The sequence below is a fragment of the Artemia franciscana genome, chromosome 21, assembly GCF_032884065.1.
Source record: "Artemia franciscana chromosome 21, ASM3288406v1, whole genome shotgun sequence".
Classification (NCBI taxonomy): Eukaryota; Metazoa; Arthropoda; class Branchiopoda; order Anostraca; family Artemiidae; genus Artemia; species Artemia franciscana.
Window position 1 is genome coordinate 11,200,766 of NC_088883.1, and position 22,686 is coordinate 11,223,451.

The 22,686-nt window shown below is 33.6% G+C and overlaps 1 protein-coding gene across 2 annotated transcripts; it reads left to right on the forward strand.

Moving 5' to 3' along the window:
• Window positions 1-5: 5 nt before the first annotated feature.
• Window positions 6-21,975, forward strand: LOC136040757 (mitochondrial nicotinamide adenine dinucleotide transporter SLC25A51-like). 2 transcript variants are annotated; one of them, XM_065725076.1, is made up of 3 exons: window positions 6-118; window positions 8,725-8,930; window positions 18,282-21,975. In XM_065725076.1, the coding sequence occupies exons 2-3, from the start codon at window positions 8,748-8,750 to the stop codon at window positions 19,029-19,031; spliced, it is 933 nt and encodes a 310-aa protein (XP_065581148.1). In that variant the 5' UTR covers window positions 6-118; window positions 8,725-8,747; the 3' UTR covers window positions 19,032-21,975. The 2 variants fall into 2 exon arrangements, with proteins under 2 accessions (XP_065581148.1, XP_065581149.1); XM_065725077.1 differs by having other exon boundaries at window positions 51-162.
• Window positions 21,976-22,686: the final 711 nt, after the last annotated feature.

The following is a 22,686-nucleotide window of genomic DNA, read 5'->3' on the forward strand; positions in this document are numbered from 1 at the left end:
AAAAATTTAGCAGATTTGGATTTTTTATGAGGGAAGAAACAGAAGAATCCAAATGAAAATATTTTTTCTATCTCTCTTTCTCGTAGCGATTTATATTTAATATCTTTAACTTTTACTGGTGAGATGATTTTCTACCGCTAGAAAGCTAGCATCATATTTTGAGTAATTATCCCGGAATTGTTTTCTGAACTGTAGCTGGATAGGTCTATCCTTAGGTCTTAAAATAGGCTAGGTTAAGTCAGAGACAGCCAAGGCTCATTTAAGAAACATGAATGTGTATGTTCAAATTTTGCTAATAAAATAAGCCTAGGATTCTATCCATGCACAAGGAAACATGTTAAGAAAACAATTCTTACTTAATAATATGCAAAATAATCCTAGTTAGCACATTTTTTATTCTCTATATATTCCTCCATTTACTTTATTTTCAGTAAATGTATCACAGTTCATATAATTGACTTAAAAATAATGTGGACCTACCACTTGATGCCTTTTTTGGTAATTGTTTAGTTTCATCACAAGCTGTCCAAAGTGGAAACTATGCTGCAAAGCAGCATAGTTTCCCTACTATAGCACTTAGAAATGCGATTTCTAGAAGAGCATCCATTTTCTGGTTGACTCTCCTCCTCCATGGGGCAAACTAAAAATGCATAAAGTGGACAGGGTTTTGAAGCCAAGGGAAAAGTTGGGGTTTTACAATATGAATGAAATTATATCATGAAAAGAGAAATCACCAATGCAACAGCACAAACACAAAAAAATAAAAAATAAAATACTAACTCCAGTTATCACTGGTAATTTCTAGGGTAAAATTGTAGCAGTTGATATAACTGACTTACCAATAAAGTAAACATACCACTTGATGCCTCTTTTATGCTCTTATGAATACAATTATTGCTTCTACCTTAAAGTCAAATTTAAGCACTTTTTGAGCTCTTAGAAATGACAAATTTTCAAAAAATTATAACAGTTCAAAATTATAGCAGTTCATATAGCTGACTTACCAATAAAGTAGACATACCACTTGATGCCTTTTTTAACTCTTTAAAAATATAATAATTGCTTCTACCACAAATTCAAGTTTAAGCACTTTTTGAGTTCTTAAAAATGATGAATTGTCAATTAAAGTATGATTTATCACTCCTTTTCCACGAAATTATACTATGCTTTCTCAGCACCATCTTTTTCATTGTTTTCAAAAAAATAATGCTACATTTTCTCAGTGCTAAAATTATTTATAATAAGGTTAGGTTGGGTTGGGTCAAAAAGTGCTTAAATTTGAATTTAAGGTAGAAGCAATTATTATATTCATAAAGAGCATAAAAAAGGCATCAAGTGATGTATTCACTTTATTGATAAGCCAGTAATATGAACTGCTATAATTTTACCAATTTCTTTATGGTAGGAAGTCAAAAAATAATTAAAAAACTCACAGATCCATGAATGTTAATATCCAAGATTGTTTACTTTCACTTTCAAGTTTAAACTAACTAGCCATTTCTGAACAAAACAAATGTCCAAGTTTGCTTACAGGTAACATTACCTATAGAGTAAAGCATACTAGTACATGAGCCCTGTGGGCAGTGGGTTATGGTCTGTATTCTATGTTTTATTAAATAAATGTTGAAAACAGACCTCACCCTGCTGCCTGCAGGCCTCATGGACTAATACACTTGGCTTTATAGGTAATGTTACCTGTAAGCAAACCCACTTTATGCATATTTAGTTTGCCCCATGGAGGAGAAGGGTCAACCAGAAATGGATACATTTCTAGAATTAGCATTTCTAAGTGCTATAGTATGGAAACTATACTGCTTTGCAGCATAGTTTCAAGTTTAGACAGCTTGTGATGAAACTAAACAATTAGGCTACCCCTTTTTTATGCTCTTGACAAATCTAATAATTGCTTCTATTGCTAATACAAATTTAAGCACATTTTGACCAAACCTGACTATAAATAATTTTGGCACTGAGAAAACATAGTATTATTTTGTTGGAAATAACAGATAACTCATACTTTAATTGAAAATTTGTCATTTTTAAGAGCTCAAAAAGTGCTTAAATTTGAATTTATGATAGAAGTGATTATTATATTTGTAAAGAACATAAAAAAAGGCATCAAGCGGTATGTTCAAATTTTGGTCATTTAAGAGCTCAAAAAGTGCTTAAATTTGAACTTGCAATAGAAGCAATTATTATATTCATAAAGACCAAAAAAAAGGCATCAAGTGGTGTGTTCACCTTATTGATAAGTAAAATAGGCCTATATAAACTATGATAAATTTACCTTATAATAATGTTGTTTCCTTGTATTTCCAGTTTTTCTATCCAATTTCTAAATATTTATGTCCTCAAAGTCTTGAAAATTGTTTATGAACAAACACCCAAATGTCATCTGACCTAACTTAACCTAATTTATCACCATGTGTCTATAGATATGTTTTTCTGAGAAGCAATTAGAGGGCACTTATGCTGTTTAATTACGTATGCAGAGCATTTAAAAATGGGAAAATATAGTTGTAACCATGTTTTTGTCAGGATTTTGTTTAAAAAAATTGTAAAACAGTGAAGGAAATGAAGATAAAGGTTTTTCCCCTACAAAATGTGTTCAATAGGAGTATTTTGCATATTATGAAGTAAGAATTGTTTTCTTAACATGTTTTCTTATGTATGGCTAGAATCCTAGGCTTATATTGTAATGTTTTTTTTCGTGTAAGCATAGGACAGCTCTTTCACATAAGAAAAATATAAAGAAATTCTACTGGGGTTTCTGGCTCTTTGTAAAAAATTTTGCAAATTGGTTTTCATAATAACATTTTACAATTAAAACTAAGGCTAATTACCATTCCTGTATTAGCCTAGATACAAATGGTATTTTTTTTTCTCTCTCTCTCTCTCTCTCTCTTTCTTTAGAAAAATATTTTCAATACCTTTGGTTACTATGAGCTGTTTTGAGCCCTTTAAGGGCTCAAAATGTAATTCCCCCAGAAGTAAATGTTGAAATACTAAAAAGCATAAAAAAGGCATCAAGTGATTCATCTTAACTAAATTATGTTGAAAATTGCATATTTACTAAGGGGCTCTGGGTAAATTTATACTTTTTCATATAATTTAGCCTGGAAGAAAGTGATTACATCACATGTTGCCTTTTATATACTCTTTATTAGCATTTTGTGAAGGGAGTTTCAAAGCATCCAAATGCTTGAGTTTTGATTGCAGGAGACTTTAATTGTGACTTAACAGACAGTTCATCGCCAAGAACCCAACTCCTTCTGAATTCCCTCCCCCCTTCCTACTCAGTTGCTGACAAAACAGAAACTTTCACGTTAATTGGTGTCCTGTCAGTGACTTCTAACCTTGATCATTTTATTGCATCTTTCCCCTGTGAAACTGTTGAGGTAATTTGTGATGGCTTTTATTCGGATCACCTTCCAATAAAGTTGAAAATAAATGCTTCATTTCATGCCCCTAAACAGCCAGATAAAAAGTGGTTTTATATAAAAGACTGGAAAGAAGTTAACCGCGAGATGTTTCGTTTTGAATGTGACAGAATATTAAATAAAATAAAGGTGCCCTTTCATTTGTTGTGCACACGCTCTGGCCTTAGTGAAAAAGAAATAGCCATCGGACTTACCACCTATCTAGCTGAAATTAACCATGCATTAAAGTGTGCTGAAGCTTCAGCTGTCCCGTGCAAGCGTATTAGGAAAGGCTCTCAAGTTCAGGGTTGGTCAAAAAACCCTTCCCTTATTTCTGCGTGCAAGTCTTCTAAAATTTGGCTGAATATTTGGAGGGATTGCGGCAGGTCTAAGTCTGGGACTATAAATGGTCTGCGGCTACGTTCTAAACGTTTTTTTGCTAAAGTGTTAAGAAAACATAAGGTTGATCTTATTGAGAAAAACGCTCATAAAATTGCAGAGAACCCTTCGAAGCTCTGGAAAAAATGTGAACGCCCTTGTGAACACATTAGTGCAAATAATATTCCTGAACCTGAGTGGATAAATTATTATAAGCATGAGTTTTCTTCTCCCGATCCTGCTCTTGAGTCAAAATTTGAAAAAGAATTAAGTGCTTGTCTGAAGAAACACGAACCCTCAACATTTATTATTAAGCCAAGTGATGTATCGTTTTATTGTCAAAAACTAAAGAAAAGAAATTCTGCGGGAGTTGATGGAATTACTGCCAGACATTTTGATTATGCAAGTGCTCTTCTTTTTAATCATTTATCTCTACTTTTTCAAATGTCTATTGAAAATGGAGTTGTTCCTTATCAATTTACTGTTGGTCAAATAACCACTATCCCGAAAAAAGGCAAAAAGGATTTTACTTCGTGTGATTTGTTCTGACCTATAACAGTTTCTTGTACTATTTTTAAATTGTTTGAGTCAGTTATTTTGGATGAAATTGTTTCTAAATGTTATGTCCCACCCCACCAGTTTGGTTACCAAAAAGGTATTAGCCGGGAGCATGCCCTTTTTGCTTTAATGAATGTTCTTGCTGATGCAGAAAGAAGTAGATCCCATATTATCCTTTGTGCTTTAGATGTTGCTCGTGCTTTCGACTCTTGTATTTTTTCCCAAGTTTTATTTGAAGCGTATAAAAGAGGGGTAAATTTTTGTATAGTGAAGTGCCTTCTGTATATGTACCATCACCTTAAGGCGAAGTTAAAGGGGGGATCTTCCCTTTTTAATATTTTGAAAGGAGTCCGTCAAGGTGGCCTTACCTCACCTTCTTTATTTAATAACTCTGTTTTAAATGCCCAAAATTCTGTTAATTTTAGTTGTATTCACCGTGGATTTAACTTGTCTTTAATAACTTTTGCAGATGACGTTTTGAATCTAAGCCGTACTTTTAGTGGATGTAAAAACGTGTTTAATCAGCTTTATAATGAATATAAAAATATTGGGCTTTCTTTCAATGTTGATAAAACTGCTGTTGTAGCTTTCAATTTTAAAGAGACAAATGGCCCTATTTTTTTATCTTTAGCTAATGTTCATGTCCCCCTTTCTCAAAATTAGTTTACCTTGGAATGCCTATTGGAAAAAATATGAAAGAAACTGTGAATTTATCCCTCGAACTTTTGAAGAAAAAACTGAGAATTGCTTATGCTTCAATTGCATCTAATATTAAACATATTGATAAATTAAATCTTGCGAAAATTTATAATAGCCTAGTTGTACCTCATCTCCTTTCTCTTTGTCCAGTTTGGCAGTTTTTTAGTGAACCTCAGAAACTATCTGTTCGTAGAGTATATTTTCGTTATGCTAAATTCCTTCTCAGTTACCCTCCTTGGACTAGAAATAGTTACTTAGTGAACAAATTCCGCCTAGTTTCTCCTACATCTATTATTGATAAAAGGCTTCATGATTTTCGTTCTTCTATGTCGATAGTGTCTCACCCATGGTCAGCATTACTTATTTCATTGTTTGATTGTATTGATTTGTATTTATTTGTACCTTTTTTTCTCTTATTACTCCATCTTAAGGGCGTTCCGCCCTCTTTTTGTAGATGGGTTATAAATAAATTGAATTGAATTGAATAATAATCTCTTCTGGAGCAAATTCTTTTTTGAGCACCCTTTAAATACATAAAGCATATAACAGCCCATATTAACCAATGGTTTAAAAATATATTTCAAAAAAAATTGTAATGAGAAAAAATTGCCATTTTTGGCTGATTCAGGAATGTTAAATCTTATTTTGAATAATCTTATTAGTAATGTTATTTTGAAGCAAATTTGCTTGAATTTTTAAAAATGAGCCTGAAACCCCTTGAAAAAGAGCATCACTTCCAGCAAAACAAAACAGAACTTTAGTGTATATCAGCTGAATGGAATTAGATTAATATCATAACTACTACTAACTACTAATAACTCACTGCAGCACCAAGCCGCCTGAGGCCAACACAGCTGCGCACGCTCCTCCTCCAACCTAATGTGTTCAAGGCCTCCCTCTTTACACCCTCCCAGGAATTTCCTTTTTCCTTAAATCTTTATTTATGACATCCTCCCAACCCAGACAAGGACGACCTGCTTTCTGTGTAGCCCCAGGCGGTTGGCCAAAAAGGACAATCTTTGGCAATCTGTCATCCTTCATCCACAGAACATGACATAACATATAATCATATTAATTTTGAGAGCTTTTGTTAATCTTTTTATTTCTCAATGTTATAATGATAAAAGATAAGTCGCTTAAAATATATATTGCTTTCAGTAAATCCCAAATTACACATGTTCTGTAATTGTAGTACAAAGGGGATAACTTCCCTGTTCATATATAATTTGTGTTTGTTTTGAGTTAAAATTAAACATCAGCTTCGTTTTTATTCATTTTAAGCTTTTCATTGGTTTCATTTTTTATTAAGTCTATTGTATGTGTCTTTTAACTTTAATATCTGCCTTTTTTAATATAATTGAGGTATAAGGGGTACAACTGCTGCATTCATACGTCTGATATTTTCTTTTTGTTTTGACTTTGAGTCAAATATTAGGCTCATTGTAAGTTTATTTGTTTCATTTTTTATCAAACCTAATATGTGTTTCTTTTAACTTTCAGTTCATTGTTCATTATAGTTTTTGTTGGTTTTCCCTTTATTCTGCTCAAGACATAGTTTTGCTATTTATTTTTATTTAAAATAAAACAAAAGTGAACTTTAATTTTGGCCAATTAGTTATTGTATGTGCACAAAGTCCAAATTCATTCATAAGTTGGTTCCCATGTGTGCGTGCATTCATTGCAAGAACTTTGCATAAGAAATTATGTTAGAGCTTGGTTAGTTCTCTGGGAGACTTTATTTTTGATGAACTTGCAGAAGAGGGAGGATTGATAAATAGTTCAGCCAGAGATTGCTCCAAATGTTGTCTCTAGGAAGGTTTGCACAATTTAAACCAAAGCATACACTATGTGGTGATTTGGACTAACCTTTTGTAGGGTTTGTGTACCTATAAGCCTTTCTTTGAAGCTCATGCGTAAATACTAGCTTACCTTGCCATAGTTAAGAAACCAATTTTTTTTTATATTTATGCTCATATCTTAAACTAGGATTTATTCACTTTTTCTTTACTACTTCTTGAAAAATTAAAAAAAAATTTTAATCTGCTAATATGTTTTGTGGCTGGAAATTTGCAGTGCTTCTCAAAATATCTTATAAGTATACAGTGTTACAAGCATCACAGTCTGACACAAAGGTATTCACTTAATTTTGCTAGAAAATTTATGTGGATCTAATGAAAAGTAGACCTGGTGTTTACCCTTAAAGGAATTTTAGGTGGCTGTCTGTGCAAATCAAATTTATAACATGCTTTACCATTTACAGGCAGGGGCATAATTTGCTATAGGACAGGGGGTGACTGCCCCTTTCAGACCCAGTTTGCCCCCCCCCCCCAACTAAAATTTATTTTCTTCAAAGATCTTATCAAAACTAAGATAAGCATACATAATTCAAGCATCCACAGAAACGGCCCAGTTTTCTTTAGTATATCTTTACCTTTTAATACTATATGTCTCATTTTTCAGTTTTCACTTTGATTTTCAATTGATTTGGGAAAGTGGGCTGAATTTTGCCCCCCCCCCCCCCTCGATTTTTAAGAAGTTTCACCTCTATTTGTGGTAAATTTATTTAATCTTATGGCAAAACTTAGGCATTGTTTGTGTGCAGGACAGGTGTATCTTAAGATTTGTCATTTTGCAACTGCTGTATAGTTTCATGTTTTTGCACAAAAAGTACCCAATCCACAAAAAAAGGTTCTAAAGCATATTTCTGCTTTTAGTGCTACTTTTTAGTGACAGTGTATAAACAATATCCAGCCTCTGTATTTTTAGTAAGTTGCAAAACTAATATAGGAGGCCCCTTCACCAATTGACAACAGTGGTTATGATCCTGGTATGAAATTTCCATCCTCACATCAATGCTGGGTCTTAGAGTTAGAAATACGGAAAATGCCTATCCCATCCAGTTAAATCAAAAATCAGCAGGGAGAAATGGGAGAAGGTTGCATAAAGAAAAAGGAAGATAGCAAAGAAATAGAGATCCAGGAGCAGGAGGAAAGGGGAGACTAAGAAATTAATTGTTGAATAGCTAAGAGCAAAGATAGAATTAACTGTCTTGTAAAATTAAATATGGAACTTTGCTTTCGCGAGTTCCAGTTTCAAAGCCCTTGTGCCTGTATGGCGAAGCAAGGATTTGTCTTTACGACTCAACACTACTTTTTAACATTTTGATTACCCCCATCACAATATGCCCATGTGAAACATGGATGTTGATGTTAGATGACCAGCGTTGACTTGCAGCGTTTGAAACTAAATGTCGCTACTGCATCGCTGTTATTATCTATCTTGATCGAATCTCAAGCGTCGAAATCCTTGAGCGCCTTAAAATCAAGTCAACAATCCTCACCAAGATCCAACTCCAGCAATTTCGTTGGCTCGGTCACATAAAACGAATGAGTTAGTTCTGTCTCTTAAATATCATCTTTGAAGGCGAAATTCAAGGTTTTTGCCCTCCTTGTCTCCCTCAAAGAAGTGGAAGGAAAATTTTGCGCCTCATAGCCTTTCTGACCTTCTTCGCCTAGTAGAAGTTCATGAGGATATATTATAGCAACGAAGTTTATCTCCTCGCATTTCTCAACAGGAATTGTGCAATATTTTCAATTTGTCTCCAGGCAGAGATGAAGTTCTTCAACAAAAGACTTTCAGTAATTTTTTCAGTTAATCTGAATTCTTTCAGGGAAATGAAGAAACTGAAAAACCATGGATACAAGAAAAGATATTGATGGTCCAAGGCGATTTTTAGAAAAGTCTGTTCATAGAGCAAAAGCAGTAATACATCCAGGACCAAATGATTTCGAGATTCGAGAATTTGTTTGCGGATGGGGGGCAGCCTTCATCAATATTACTACCACCTTTCCAATCAATAAGGTTATGTTTAGACAGGTAAACTCCTATTTTTAACGATATATTCAACAAGCTATAACAATATATTCAGCAGAGTAATATTACCATAAAGACCTACATAAATATTCAAGGGTCATTTTAAGAACAAAATTAAAGAGGGGGAGGGGTAACTTTCTTCAACACATAATTATAATTGTTAGAACCTATTTAATGCAAAGAGTGCACTTAGAATACACGTGGCTAATTTATGGGGTAGTCTAATTTAATAGTAGATATTTCCTTTAAATTTGAACTCGATGATATTCCGCGTTTTTATAGTTTATTAAGAATTATGTTCGTATACTGGAGAATGTGAGTTTCTAATAATATGAGTATGATCTTCTGCTGAAGGTTCAGCATAGCAAATTCAAAAAAAGAATGTTTTTCATCCCCATGATATGATGAAGTTGAAAATATGTGCAAAATAGTGCTAAAATAATATTCAAATAACATAACTTGAAAATCAATTAATCACAAACCTGTTGAAACTTGATAAAATTCTGTAAAATGTATTTGTTGGGGAAAATAGATTTTAAATGTATACATGATTTGTATTAAACGAACTATATATAATGAATAATGCTGAAACTGAAAACGAATTATATTACAAATACTTTCTTTTGTACTTATTCCAACATTGAGAATAAACATAAAAATTAGAGTAAAATTAAATTTTGAAGATGAGCTTTCAGTAATTAGTATCATTATATATCAAATATTCAGTTTAATTATACTAATTCTTTCCATGACTATTCAAGACAAACGTAGATTTACTACAAACAAGAGCTTAGATACTGTTCCCATCGTTAGCTGTAAAAGTCTAAAGCCTACTCCGTCATTGCCGCTTCATGAAAACGAATTATATTACAAATATTTTCTTTTCCAGTTATTGCAGCATTGAAAATGAAAATAAAAATTACAGCGAAAGAAAATATTGAAGTGATTATCTTTCAATAATTGATATCATTATACCGGTATATTTTTAATTTGATTTTATTTGTACTTTCCAACTCTGTGCAAGGTACATTTAGTTTTCAGTAAAGCGCCAATGACGCAGTAGGTTTTAGACTTTTACAGTGAGAAAAGGAGTCAAAACCCAAACCCTTGTTATAGTGATTTTCGCCTGTTTCAAGCCTGATTTGTATATTCAATTTAAGTTTCACTCGTTTTAAGATTTAGTTATTCATTTATATTAGTCCCTATTGTATGTTTGCTCTGATTGTTTATTTAATTTCTGTTCGTGTAGTGTTTCATTTATTTTTTATTGTAATTTCTTGTAATTTATTCATTTATATTAGTACTTGTTGTATGTTTTTATGCTATGATTGTTTATTTAATTTCTGTTCGTTTTGGGTTTCATTTATTCTTTAATGGTAATTTCCTGTCGTTTCTAGTTTAAGTTTTGACAGTTATTTGTATCTGCTAATCTAAAGTTTAATATGGCCTTTAATTTTCTTTGAAAAACTTTGAAATTAGTTTTTAGAAAAAATATTGTTTCAATTTTTTTTTCAATATCAAACTTTCATCAAAGTATCAAAACTAGTATCAAAGTAAAGAAAGAGTCTAAGCAAAAAAGATATCAAGGTAAACAAGGTATCAAAGTAACGATAATTAAGTTCCATAACTCAGAGCCATTTCTCCAGGTCTGGGGGGAGGCTCAAACCTGGAAACATTTATTTTGCCTTTGATCTATTTTGAACAAAACGGCTTCCTCAAAATTTTGATCGGGAACCCTTTGGAAAAGTGGGGCGTGGGCTGGTTGCCCATTGATTGTTTTTGTCTCTTATAAAGAGAGCTAAAAGTTTCAATTTTCAATCAAATGATTCCCCTCCAAAGTAAGTACAACCACCCCTACCACAAAAAACTTATATTCTAATAATGGTCAACTTATATAAGCTACAATCCTTTCCATGGGGACTATGGAGGATTTCTCAACCCCTAAATTAAAGCAATTTGAATTCAGGACTATTTTGAGCAAAATGGCTATTTCAAAATTTTTATAAGATGCATTTGGGGGGGAGTGGCACAAGAGGGGGAAGGTCTTGTTACTTTTAGATCATTTTCGATTTTTAAAATGGGCGCAATAAATTTCGATTTCCAATCGAATGAGACTCCTCCGAAGTTTATACGACCAGGCCTTCCATAGAAGCTTTATATGTTAATAATGGGCTGCTAGTATAACTTACTAGCCCTTTCCTCCGGGGTTGGGGGGGGTTCAAATCCGTAACCGAAGCTATTTGACATTTGGATGGTTTTTAACATAATGGCTAACTCAAAATTTTGGATCGAAAACATTTAGGAAAAAGGCAAGGAGGGTTGCCTAGCGTCTGATTGCTCTTGAATTAAAAAATTGAGCTAGAACTTTCAATTTCAAATCGAATGAGGCTTTTCCGCAGTCTTTACGATTACCCCTTCGATAAAAACCTTATATATGAACAATGGAAAGTCTGCATAACTTAAAGCTCTTGTCCTGTGGGCAGTTGGAGGTTTTGTCAACCCCCCAAGGATTAATTATTTTAATTATTTCACCTCTTAACTGTTTCGGACATAATGGCCATCTCGAAAATTTGATTGGATGCGTTTGACGGAAAAAAGGGCGGAGGGGAGGGGCTTAGTGCCCTCCAATCCTGCTTGACTCTTAAAAAGGGCATTGGAAATTGTTATTTCAAATTGAATGATCCCCTTCCAAGGTTTTACTCTACCTTTTCTTTAAAAACTTTGTATGCCCGAGGGGCATAAGTTACAACCCTTCCCCAAGGTTTTTTTGGGGGGAGGGGTGTATGTGGACCCAGAAGTTTGTTCATCTGATCGTTGGATTATTCCAAACAAAATGGCCATTTCAAAACTTTGATTGAATGCATTTGGGGAAAAAAGGGGGATTAGGGTGGGAGGAGGGGGTTTATACCCACCGGTCACTTTTGATGATTCTCAAAAAGGTAAATAGAAATTTCAATCTTCAATCAAATGAGCCACCTCTGATGTTTATACGACCATCCATTACAAAAAGCCTTATCTGCCCCCAGGGTATGCTTTACAACAGTTCCCCAAGGCTCTTTGTTGTACCCCTGAGTTTTATTATTAGATCTTTAAACTATTTTGACAAAATGACTATCTAAAAATTCTGGTCAGATTTATTTGGCAAAAAAGGGGCCTTGAGAGGCCCCCTCCTAAGTTTTTATTTCCATCCCTTCCATAAAAACCTTACATGCCCACGGGGCATAATTATCAACATTTGCCCCAGGTTTTGATGGGCTGTGTTATCCCTTGAGCCTTTGTTATATGATCTTAGGTCTATTTTGAACAAAATGGCTATATAAAAATTTAATCGGACGCATTTGGGGAAAAGGGGGTTGGCGAAGGGGGCTGGTTGCTATTGGAACACTTAATTCTTAAAAAGAGAATTAGAACTTCCAGTTTTCAATCATTTGAGTCTCCCCTGAGGTTTTTACGTCTGCTTCTTTCATAAAAAATGTATATGCCCGTGGGCATAAGTTACAACCCTTTCCTGAGTTCTAGGGGGGGGGGGGGTATGTTGACACCGAAGTTTTTTTTATCTGATCGTTGGACTATCGGATTTTTATCGGATGTATTTGAGGAAAGAGGGTTTTGGTGTGTGTGTGTGGGGGGGGGGTAGATACCCTCCGATCCCTTTTGACTCGTAGAGATGTAACTAGAACTTTCAATTTCCAATCAAACGAGCCACTTCTGAAGTTTATGTGACGTCCCTTACATAACACCTTATATGCCCTCGCGGCATAACCTAAAACTTGCCCCCAGGCACTGGGGTTTTGTGTCGACTCTGGAGTTTTATTATCTGATTTTTGAACCATTTTTAACAAAATGGCTCCATCACAAACTTTATCAGATGGATTTGGGGGGGGGGGGGAAGGGCATGTGGGGGGGGGGGCTAGTTGCCCTTCTCTCTCTTTTGACTCTTTAAAACTGAACTAGAACTTTCAATTTCTAAACAAATGAGTCCTCTCTATTGTTAATATGACCATCCCTTTTATAAGGACCATATATGCCCCCAGTGCATAAGTTATAAGATGAAGTTTATGTGACGACCCCTTGCATATGAAGTGCCTCTGGGAAAAAATAATAATAATAATAAATAATAAAAATGTTTGAGCCATATGGCCTTTACTATAGGCAACGCTATAGCATTGCCTCTGATATTAAAAATTTCATTGTATTCTACTTAAGTATTATTTTGCAGATATTTTCAAGTGCATCAGGGGTAGATCTAGAGCAAAATCTTGGGGTGGCCCAATATGACAAGGGCGCCAATAATTGTCCAAATTGATAATTTTATTTAAAAAAAAAGTGAAAACAAAAAAAAAGGAATGAGGGCACCAGAAAAAATTTGGGAGGGGGCTGGATCCTCAGTGAAGTGCTTCGTATCCTGTTGACGAAAACGATTTCTTTGGATTCATTATATTTAATCCTTTAAAGTGACTGTCATGCTATGTGTGTAATTTCGGTACTGAGTAGTTAAGCCATGCTATATTAAGTGTAAACTTTTACAATGAAACAAGTACCTTCACATTACCCTAATCAAACAGTTCGTGGTAACGGACTGTAGTAAGGAGCGACCCGGCTCAATAGTAAACGAAACTCTAAAAAACGGAATTTAGATGCTAAAAGATACATCAAAAGAATCAGATTTTCATGCTGATTCTAAATATATAAGTTTCATCAAATTTAGTCTTTGTTATCAAAAGTTACGAGCCTGAGAAAATTTTACTTATTTTGGAAAATAGGGGGAAACACCCCATAAAAGTCATAGAATCACACCATCGTATTCGGCGTATCAGAGAACCCTATAGCAAAAATTTTAAGCTCCTGTCTACAAAAATGTGGAATTTCGTATTTTTTGCCAGAAGACAAATCACGGGTGCGTGTTTATTTGTTTTTTTTTCCAGGGATCATTGTATCGACCAAGTGGTCCTAGAATGTCGCAAGAGGGCTCATTCTAATGGAAATGAAAAGTTCTAGTGCCCTTTTTAAGTGACCAAAAAAATTGGAGGGCACCTAGGCCCCCTCCTACGCTCATTTTTTTCCCAAAGTCAACGGATCAAAATTTTGAGATAGCTATTTTGTTCCGCATAGTCGAAAACCATAATAACTATGTCTTTAGGAATGACTTACTCCTTCATAATCCCTGGGGGAGGGGCTGCAAGTTACAAACTTTGACCAGTGTTTACATTCAGTAATGGTTATTGGGAAGTGTACAGACGTTTTCAGGGGGTGGGGTTGAGGGGAAGGGGCTACGTGGGAGGATCTTTCCTTCCAGGAATATGTCATGGGGGAAGAAAAATTCAATGAAAAGGGCGCAGGATTTTCTAACATTACTATAAAAAAAAAAAACAAAGAAAAATGTTTTTTCAGTTGAAAGTAAGGAGTAGCATTGAAACGTAAAACGAACAGAGATTATTACGCATATAAGGGGGTTCTAAAAATACTTTAGCATAAAGAGCAAGGTATTTAGGAGGAGATAAATACCTCGCTCTTTATGCTAAAGTATTTTTAGTAATTTCAACTATTTATTCTATGGCCTTTCTAATTCAGGGGTCATTCTTAAAGAATTGGGACAAAACTTACAATTTAGTGTAAATAGCGAGGTATTGACGAGGGTACAAACCCCATCGTATACATAATAAAAATATAAGAATATAAAAATGTGTTACGTAAGTTAATTCTTAAGTTACGTATATTTTTTACTAATAAAAACGTTCGTTAAAAATTAAAAGTTCTAGTTGGATTTTTAAGTAACCGAGAAATTGGAGGGCAACTAGGCCTCCTTCCCCACCCCCTATTTCTCAAAATCGTCTGGTCAAAACTAAGAGAAAGCCATTTAGCCAAAAAAAGAATTAATATACAAATTTCATTTTAATAATTTATGTGCGGAGAGCCAAAATTAAACATGCATTAATCAAAAACGTTCAGAAATTAAATATATAAAAAACTAGTTTTTTTTAACTGAAAGTAAGGAGCGACATTAAAACTTAAAACAAACAGAAATTACTCCGTATATGAAATGGGTTGTCCCCTCCGCAATCCCTTGCTCTTTACGCTAAAATTTGACTCTTTGCCACAATTCTACTTTTTAAAACAATTAAAAGCTTTAGCGTAAAGAGCGAGGGATTGCGGAGGGGACAATCCATTTCATATACGGAGTAATTTCTGTTCGTTTTAAGTTTTAATGTCGCTCCTTACTTTCAGTTAAAAAACTAGTTTTTTTTATTTAATATAACAAGAGCTCATATGGCACTTGTGACGAGGTCAGGAGAGCCAAGAACTCATATGGCATGAGCTCTTGCGAAATTCTAAGTATCAACAGATTGATTTAAAAGGAAAATCAGAGGCTTAATGCCGGTCGGGATTTAAAATAAGAGCTTTGAGACACGAGGTCCTTCTAAATATCAAAACTCATTAAGATCCGATCACCCACTCGTAAGTTAAAAATACCTCACTTTTATATATATATATATATATATATATATATATATATATATATATATATATATATATAGATATATATATATATATATATATATATAGATATATATATATATATATATATATATATATATATATATATATATCCCAACTCCCTCAAAGAGAGCAAAGAGAGCAGATCCGTTTCGGTTATTTCAATCACATATCTAGGACTTATGCTTATTTTTTCCATCTAGTTTCACCCCGATTCCTCCACTCTAAGCGTTTTCCAAGATTTTAGGTCCTCCCCCCCCCCAATGTCACCGGATCCGGTCGAGATTTAAAATAAGAGCTCTGAGACACTATATCAATCTAAATATCAAATTTAATAAAAACCCGATCTCCCGTTCGTAGGTTAAAAATTAAAAAAAAAAGGTAAAAAATGTGGCATTAGACTTTACAGTCCCTACCGGCGGTGCTGATCTCCGTTTCTTGGCCCTTCAGCCAGGAAGTGTGAATAGAGGAAGAGACTATTTCTAGTTTAATCTACTCTGGTCCTTGATATGCCTGCCAAATTTCATCCTCCTAGCTTATCTGGAAGTGCCTAAACTAGCAAAACTGGGACAGACAGACCGACAGAATTTGTGATCGCTAAATGTCACTTGGTGAATACCAAGTGCCATAAAAACTGATAAATGTATCAGAACCAGTGTCTAAAATCATGACAATTATGATTAGCAAAGTGTTAAAAAATGACAATTGGGAACGGAGACGAAAATTCAAGCTCTTATAAAGTATAAAAGGCTTTCTTGGGAAAGCTAGCTATTTTTATTTATTTTCAAAAGCTATTGATTGTTCATTAATAAAATCTATTTTGTTTCTGCTATTGACCTCTCCATAACTTATACAAACTGCCGTAAGGGTAAATTCCTAATAGAGCTAGAATCTACTTATCGCTACCTATGTTACAGACAAAATTTGGTTCCAAGTTTACATAACATTTCGTAAAGTTCTTAAATTATGCTCATGTCAAGAAATCTAAGGAGTTGTGACAATGAATCTTAATAGAACTTTACATTGATAAAGATAGAGATGCTATTATTAGCTTCTTTAGATAATTAACCAAGAAGAAGAAATACTATTAGAAAACCGTATTCTTTGGTAAATGAGAAAAAAAATGTAAATTCCATTTGGAAACCATATTTATTTCAAGGAAAAAATTCTGATGTTGATTAGACTTCTTTATCTATTTTGACCAGTCTATAGCAAAACCTGTCTGTATCATCATTACAAATAATATAAATAATAATTTTTTATTTTGAAAATTTAGTCGATGTTTTAAAGCGCCCTCTTCCTTTAAAGAAATCAAATAAAAAAAGTAAGTTTTTTAACTGAAAGTAAGGAGCGACATTAAAACTTAAAACGAACAGAAATTACTCCGTATATGAAAGGGGATTTTCCTCCTCAACGCCCTGCTCTTTACGCTAAAGTTTGATTCTTTCTCTTAACTCTACTTTTTAAAACAGTAAAAAACTGAAAATGCTTTGTTTCTAAAATAAATACATGTTTTTTGAAAAACTAGATATTGGCTTTGACAATTTAATATTTATTTCAAATATAATTTTGAACTTCAGAATATACAAATCCAAGCAGTAAACTTAACCATATTCTTTCGTCAGATTCAGCATTTAAAGTTACTCTTAAAACTTGCAGATTATAAAAAAACACGAAAATAACGTTGGCATACAAAAAAAGTATCACGACCTAAATTTTCGATTTGGAAGTTCGTCATGCAAATTTGTTTGAAGCACCAAAAAGTGGCAAATTTACAAAAAAGAATGTAGAAAATCGAGGGGAGGGGCTGTAAATATTCAGATTTATGCGATGCAGCTTATTTGGGTGTGGGGATAGATCGGTCATAATAAAAATCTTTTGCAACCATTATGTTATCAAAAGGACTATATTATTACATAGTTTCTCATATACTCGAACAGACACGTGAGTAAGGGGCCTTCTGCCCTCTGGACCCTCCAAATCTCGTGGTTTAACAATTTTTCCTATAGTACCTTACATTTTTCTTGTAATTTTATTACAACTGTTGATTTTTGTTTATTTTTGAACGTATGAACGTATTATTTTTGAACGTGTTTGAACAGCCCCTTCGAAATAAATTCCTGTGTATTGCCTGGCTACATAAAGCGTGTACTTGAGAAACTACTCATTTTTTTAGATTCTAAAAAGAAAATTCAAAGAACTGATATTATTGAACAATATAGGATATCCTATTTATTTATGTCTATTGCATTTACATTTTGTAATGTTTTGGCATGATATGAGGATTTTACATGTAAAAGCCCTTTAAGTTCCTAGACCAATGTTTTACACTCTGATATTTCCTGAGTTTCATTTTCATGTATGTATATATATATATATATATATATATATATATATATATATATATATATATATATATATATATATATATATATATATATATATATATATATATATACATTGCCGGTTCTTTTCCTGGCCTCCCTCACATGAAGAGGGCAATCGGCTGTCACAGGTGGTCCTTATTGAGGCTTTTTAAAACAGCTTAACGGTATGAAAATATTCATGCAAATTTCTTTCCTTTTTTTAATGATGTCACCTCTCAAGTGTAAATATGTGTACATATATTTTCTTATAGCTTAGTTTCCATTTTCATGACTCCAGGGTTATTTACAGAGAATCTCAAATTAATAGTTATAATTATTAGCTGCAAAATCTCTAAGTCGACAGACGCTGGAATTCATACTTATAGGGAAACATGAATAAATTTATATTTATTGTACATATTAGTTATAAATATTCAATACAGTTCAAAGTTTTAATATTTTTACAGTTAATTTTATCTTTTACATATTCAAGATGCTCCATGGAATGCACACAAAGCACGCAGTTGAGCAGTTGAAATCAGAAGGATATCGAAACCTTTATCGCGGCCTTCTACCACCCCTGTGCCAAAAGACAGTCTCAATATCCATAATGTTTGGAATGTATGATAAATTTCAACATTTAATCACACAATATTTTCCACAAGTTCCTCATCAAACAAATAAATCTGTCTCGGCGATGTTGGCTGGATGGACGGAAGCCATACTTTGTCCATTTGAACGTGTCCAGATGATAATGCAAGATCAACATTATCAAAATCGGTTTAAGAACACGTTCCATGCTTTTAGTGAATTAAAACCTTACGGCGTTAAGGAATATTATAGAGGCCTTGTACCGATATTAGTTCGTAATGGTTTCAGCAATGTTATGTTTTTCTATTTACGCGAGCATATTAAACCATTGTTGCCACACACAGAGTCACATATTGGAAATCTGATATCAGATTTTGTTTGTGGGGCAATGGTTGGGGCTTTTATTAGTACTGTTTTTTATCCTGTTAATATTATCAAAACGCATATGCAGTGCCATTTGGGTGGACCACATCAAAGCATGACAGAATCATTTAAAGTGATTTATCATCAAAGAGGGCAGTCGCTACATCGAATGTTTTATGGGGTTCATGTGAATTATACCCGGGCCCTTTTAAGCTGGGGTATTATTAATGCATCTTATGAGTTATTACATAAGTTGCTTTATCAAAAAGATATGACCAATTCTCATTGATTTTCTGGGTTTCATACATGTTAAGTAAAAGTGTAGAAGAGGGAGGGAGGCTCGGAAACCATAGAAAAATGGTCTGCTGAGTGAATGAAAAGTTCCAGGGATGGATCTAAAACCTAATTTTGGGTAAGGAATAGCAACTCCGAGTTCCTGAATGCACAACTTCCAGAACATTGATTTCTCGCAAACTTAAAAATTTTGTGATTGTTAAGTCAAATTTTTTGGAACGAATTTACAGCCTAAATTAGGCCCGGTGGAAACTTGACGATTCACCTTCCACTCGTTCCCCCCTTATAAAGATTGGTAGATTACATGAAAATAGTTGTGTTGAAACAGAAAAAGGTAACACTTGTCTTAAATCTGGCTCAAATCCTGTGACCCCCTCCCCCTTCCCTAAAAACTACAGTCCTACAAAATTCCATAGTTAAAACATGTCTCCATAGAACCTTTATCGTCCGTAAGCAGGGAAAGGGTAAACATTCACATAGCGCACGAATTCGCCAGTTAACGAAAATTCTTTGTTCTACAGTTTTGCCATTGCTTGCTGTAAAAGTTGAAACCGTTACCCTAATTAAGGCACTAGTTTTGTCGAATTTATTTTTTATTTGGGACCTGTGCACTCATGATAAAAAAGAGAGACTAAAGCACAATGTCTAGTGTTTTAGGTATGCTTCTGTCTTTCTGTTTACGGCTAGAAATTATAGCAGATTTTTTTTTTATGTACGAAGACATATATGTTTGTTAAAGAAAATACGCTGGGCAAGATTAGTGAAAACGTATGATTTGGCCTGAAATTAAGAATAATTATTATTTTGAACAGCTCATAAAGGTTCAAAATAAGAATAAAAATTAAATTTAAATCTAATACACCAAAAATAGTCAACGGTGCCTCTAAAATGAAAATTTTCAAGATCTATTTTCATAGTTCAAATGTTTTTTATCTCGTTTCCAAAAACCTCATTGTCATTTACTTAAACAAATCTATAACATACTTGTAGATGAAGACCAAGAACTTGATTTTGTTTTGAGGATGACTAAAATACTTGGAGAGAAAGCTGAAATACTTAATTACTGCTTGATACCTTTTCTTAAATTTAATATTTATGACTAAAACAAAACATGTTTTTTCTGTAGTATATTCAGTGCGTGATATCCCCTGTGATGTAAAAAAAAAAATCGATTGAAAATCGGGTTGAAATTAACTAAAACATATTTTTTTTTATTTATCTATTTTATTATTAAAAAGAAAAAAAAATACGAAATTAGGAGTCAAATCAAATAAATTTATGTGTACCTGCATGATTGAGGAATATGTCACGTTTATTTTTTGTTATTTTTATCATGGCAGATTCGGCTCAATTTGTAAATTTTGATTCTTCAACTCTGGTCATGTGGACGGTCTTGGTGTGAATAATTTTTTATGTTTTAGAATAGAATGTACCAATGATTACTCTTGATTCAAAAATGAGTGATGTCTCAATGCACAAATATCTTGAGTGTTTGATTGTATTAATGTTTATATCCGGCACTTAAGGTTCACAAAGATAAATAATTTCTCTTTGATTATACCGTTGGGGTTTTGACTGCTCAGACGAGAATTTGAGCGTGTTGACGTACCAGAAATTCTATTTAAAGAACCATTTAAACTTTCAGTGTAAGAATTTTACCTTCTTTCCAATGACCTATTTATATTCTATTGCTGTAACTCTGGGAAAAGAAGAAAATGATGTTTTAACTTCGGAATTCCATATTCTTCCAATTTGAAAATTTTGCTTGATGTCCCTTCATGTTCGAGGGTAGTGGGGGCTCACAAAAAACCTTCCAAAACGCTTCAAAAATTTGTTTATAGGCACTTTTGTTACTTTTTGCGAGACGGACAAAAATTGGGGGAGGTGGAATCCCCCCACCCCTGGACTCGGCCTTGGTTCTACCTAATTTGTCTGAATAGTCCTAAAACTAAAATTTGTTTTCTGGAGTCAATTAAATGTGGCCAGTGTATATATATTTATCTTATTTTTAAATGTGAGATTTTCTTTTAAAACTTGGTATAAATGAGAGCTTGACATAGTCTAAAATTATGCGTAAAGGAAACTAAAAAGTCATTTAGACCAAAACTAATGCCTCAAGTATTGGTAAACGAAGTATTGGCTCTATTTGTAACTGAGCTAAATCCTAAATTTTTTTAGGGAACAAAATTGACCTACAACTTAAAAGGAAGAAGACGCAATGTCAATACGGCTATGATAGGACTAGTTTAATGGGAGACTGAAAAAAAAATGTTTCTTCTAATAGTGTGTATGGTGATCCTTAGAATTTACAATTTGGCTCATGATCAAGAATTAGTAAAATAATATGAGCAAATATTTCGCCATTATGAAAAAGTTTTTTTTTGCGCTTTTCATCTCAGAATTTTGTTTTGTAACGTCTTGAACTGCGATTATCTTGTTGTTCTATTAGTTTATAAAAATTTGATTTTAAAACTTTTTTCTCGAATAAAAGCTATACATAAATGTATTTTTCTGAATTCACTAATTATTTTTGTAAATAACAAATTATCGTCCTAAAATGAATATATTTTCCTAACATTAATCATTCTTATTTTTTTGGAAATCGAAACACATTTGTAATTACGTCATGTTCTATTTTTACTCTGTTCTAATGTTCGACTGTGAGCTCCTTTTGCTATAAACTTTCAGTCAAATGTTATTGGTTGTTTTTATGAGAGTAGTCAGAATTTAAATCCAGAGATGGAGGAGGGGGCCAATGAACCAGGACTCATGTTCTCACATGAGTTAAATTATAGAAGTGGTAATAGATTGGTATGATTACTGAGAAATTTGCCCCCCTGCCTCCCTTGTTTGTGACTTTCGTTGTTATCATTTTTTGATTAATTGTTGGTCTTCAATTTGATGGTCAGTTATTTGAAAATAAAACTTTTGATAGGTTTTATGTGACTTGGCTTTTTATCTTAGTATCACCTAAAAAGATGGTCAAAATGCCTGTGGCTCTAAAAAGATTAAAGGCTGTATGAATGATTATAAGTAACTTGTAAGAGAGGAAGCGACTAGCGTTTCTTGGAATTTTTCTGGAATAATAAGGCAAAATTAGTTTCGTAATAACGGTCTGATCTCATTAAAAAACAAATAATACAATTTTGAAGCTTGAAAATACCAAGAACGGCCAAAAGCAAGATGGCGCTGATGACTCTTGTCAATAATTAGCGCCAGTTTCCACTGTATGGGTTCTATAGCTATCCAAAGTGGTCGGCGAAAGAAAAGTACATAGAAGTCACAATGCTCTTTACTAGGTGGGGGCGCTTAAGTGTGATACGAGGACAATGGAGCCTGCAGAAATTTCCGCAGTGTTACGTTGATGCAGTTTTTTTCCTGGGTCGAGGGGGGAGTCACCAAAAAAGTGCCATGTTTTTCGAGCTTCGTTACTTTTGCATTGTTAATGTATTTTTGGTCTTCAAAGGAGGTGGAACAGTAGTTGTTCCTTACCCTCTCCTTTGGGCTCCCTTATCCTTTATCCTTTTAGAACTTGGGCTCCCTTATCCTTTTTATATGCCAGATTTACCTCTCACTCACTTGGACTATCTCTCTTGGCTTTTTCAACAATTAGCCCATGGCTTGATGCATGCAACTACTTGATTTTGAAT

What these genes read in the sequence shown, in the direction of transcription:
- LOC136040757 (XM_065725076.1), top strand. Translation starts at nt 8,748, where the DNA reads ATGGATACAAGAAAAGATATTGATGGTCCAAGGCGATTTTTAGAAAAG. An exon ending in ATAAGGTTATGTTTAGACAG is followed by an intron (nt 8,931 to 18,281) that starts GTAAACTCCTAT and finishes TACATATTCAAG; the next exon opens with ATGCTCCATGGAATGCACAC.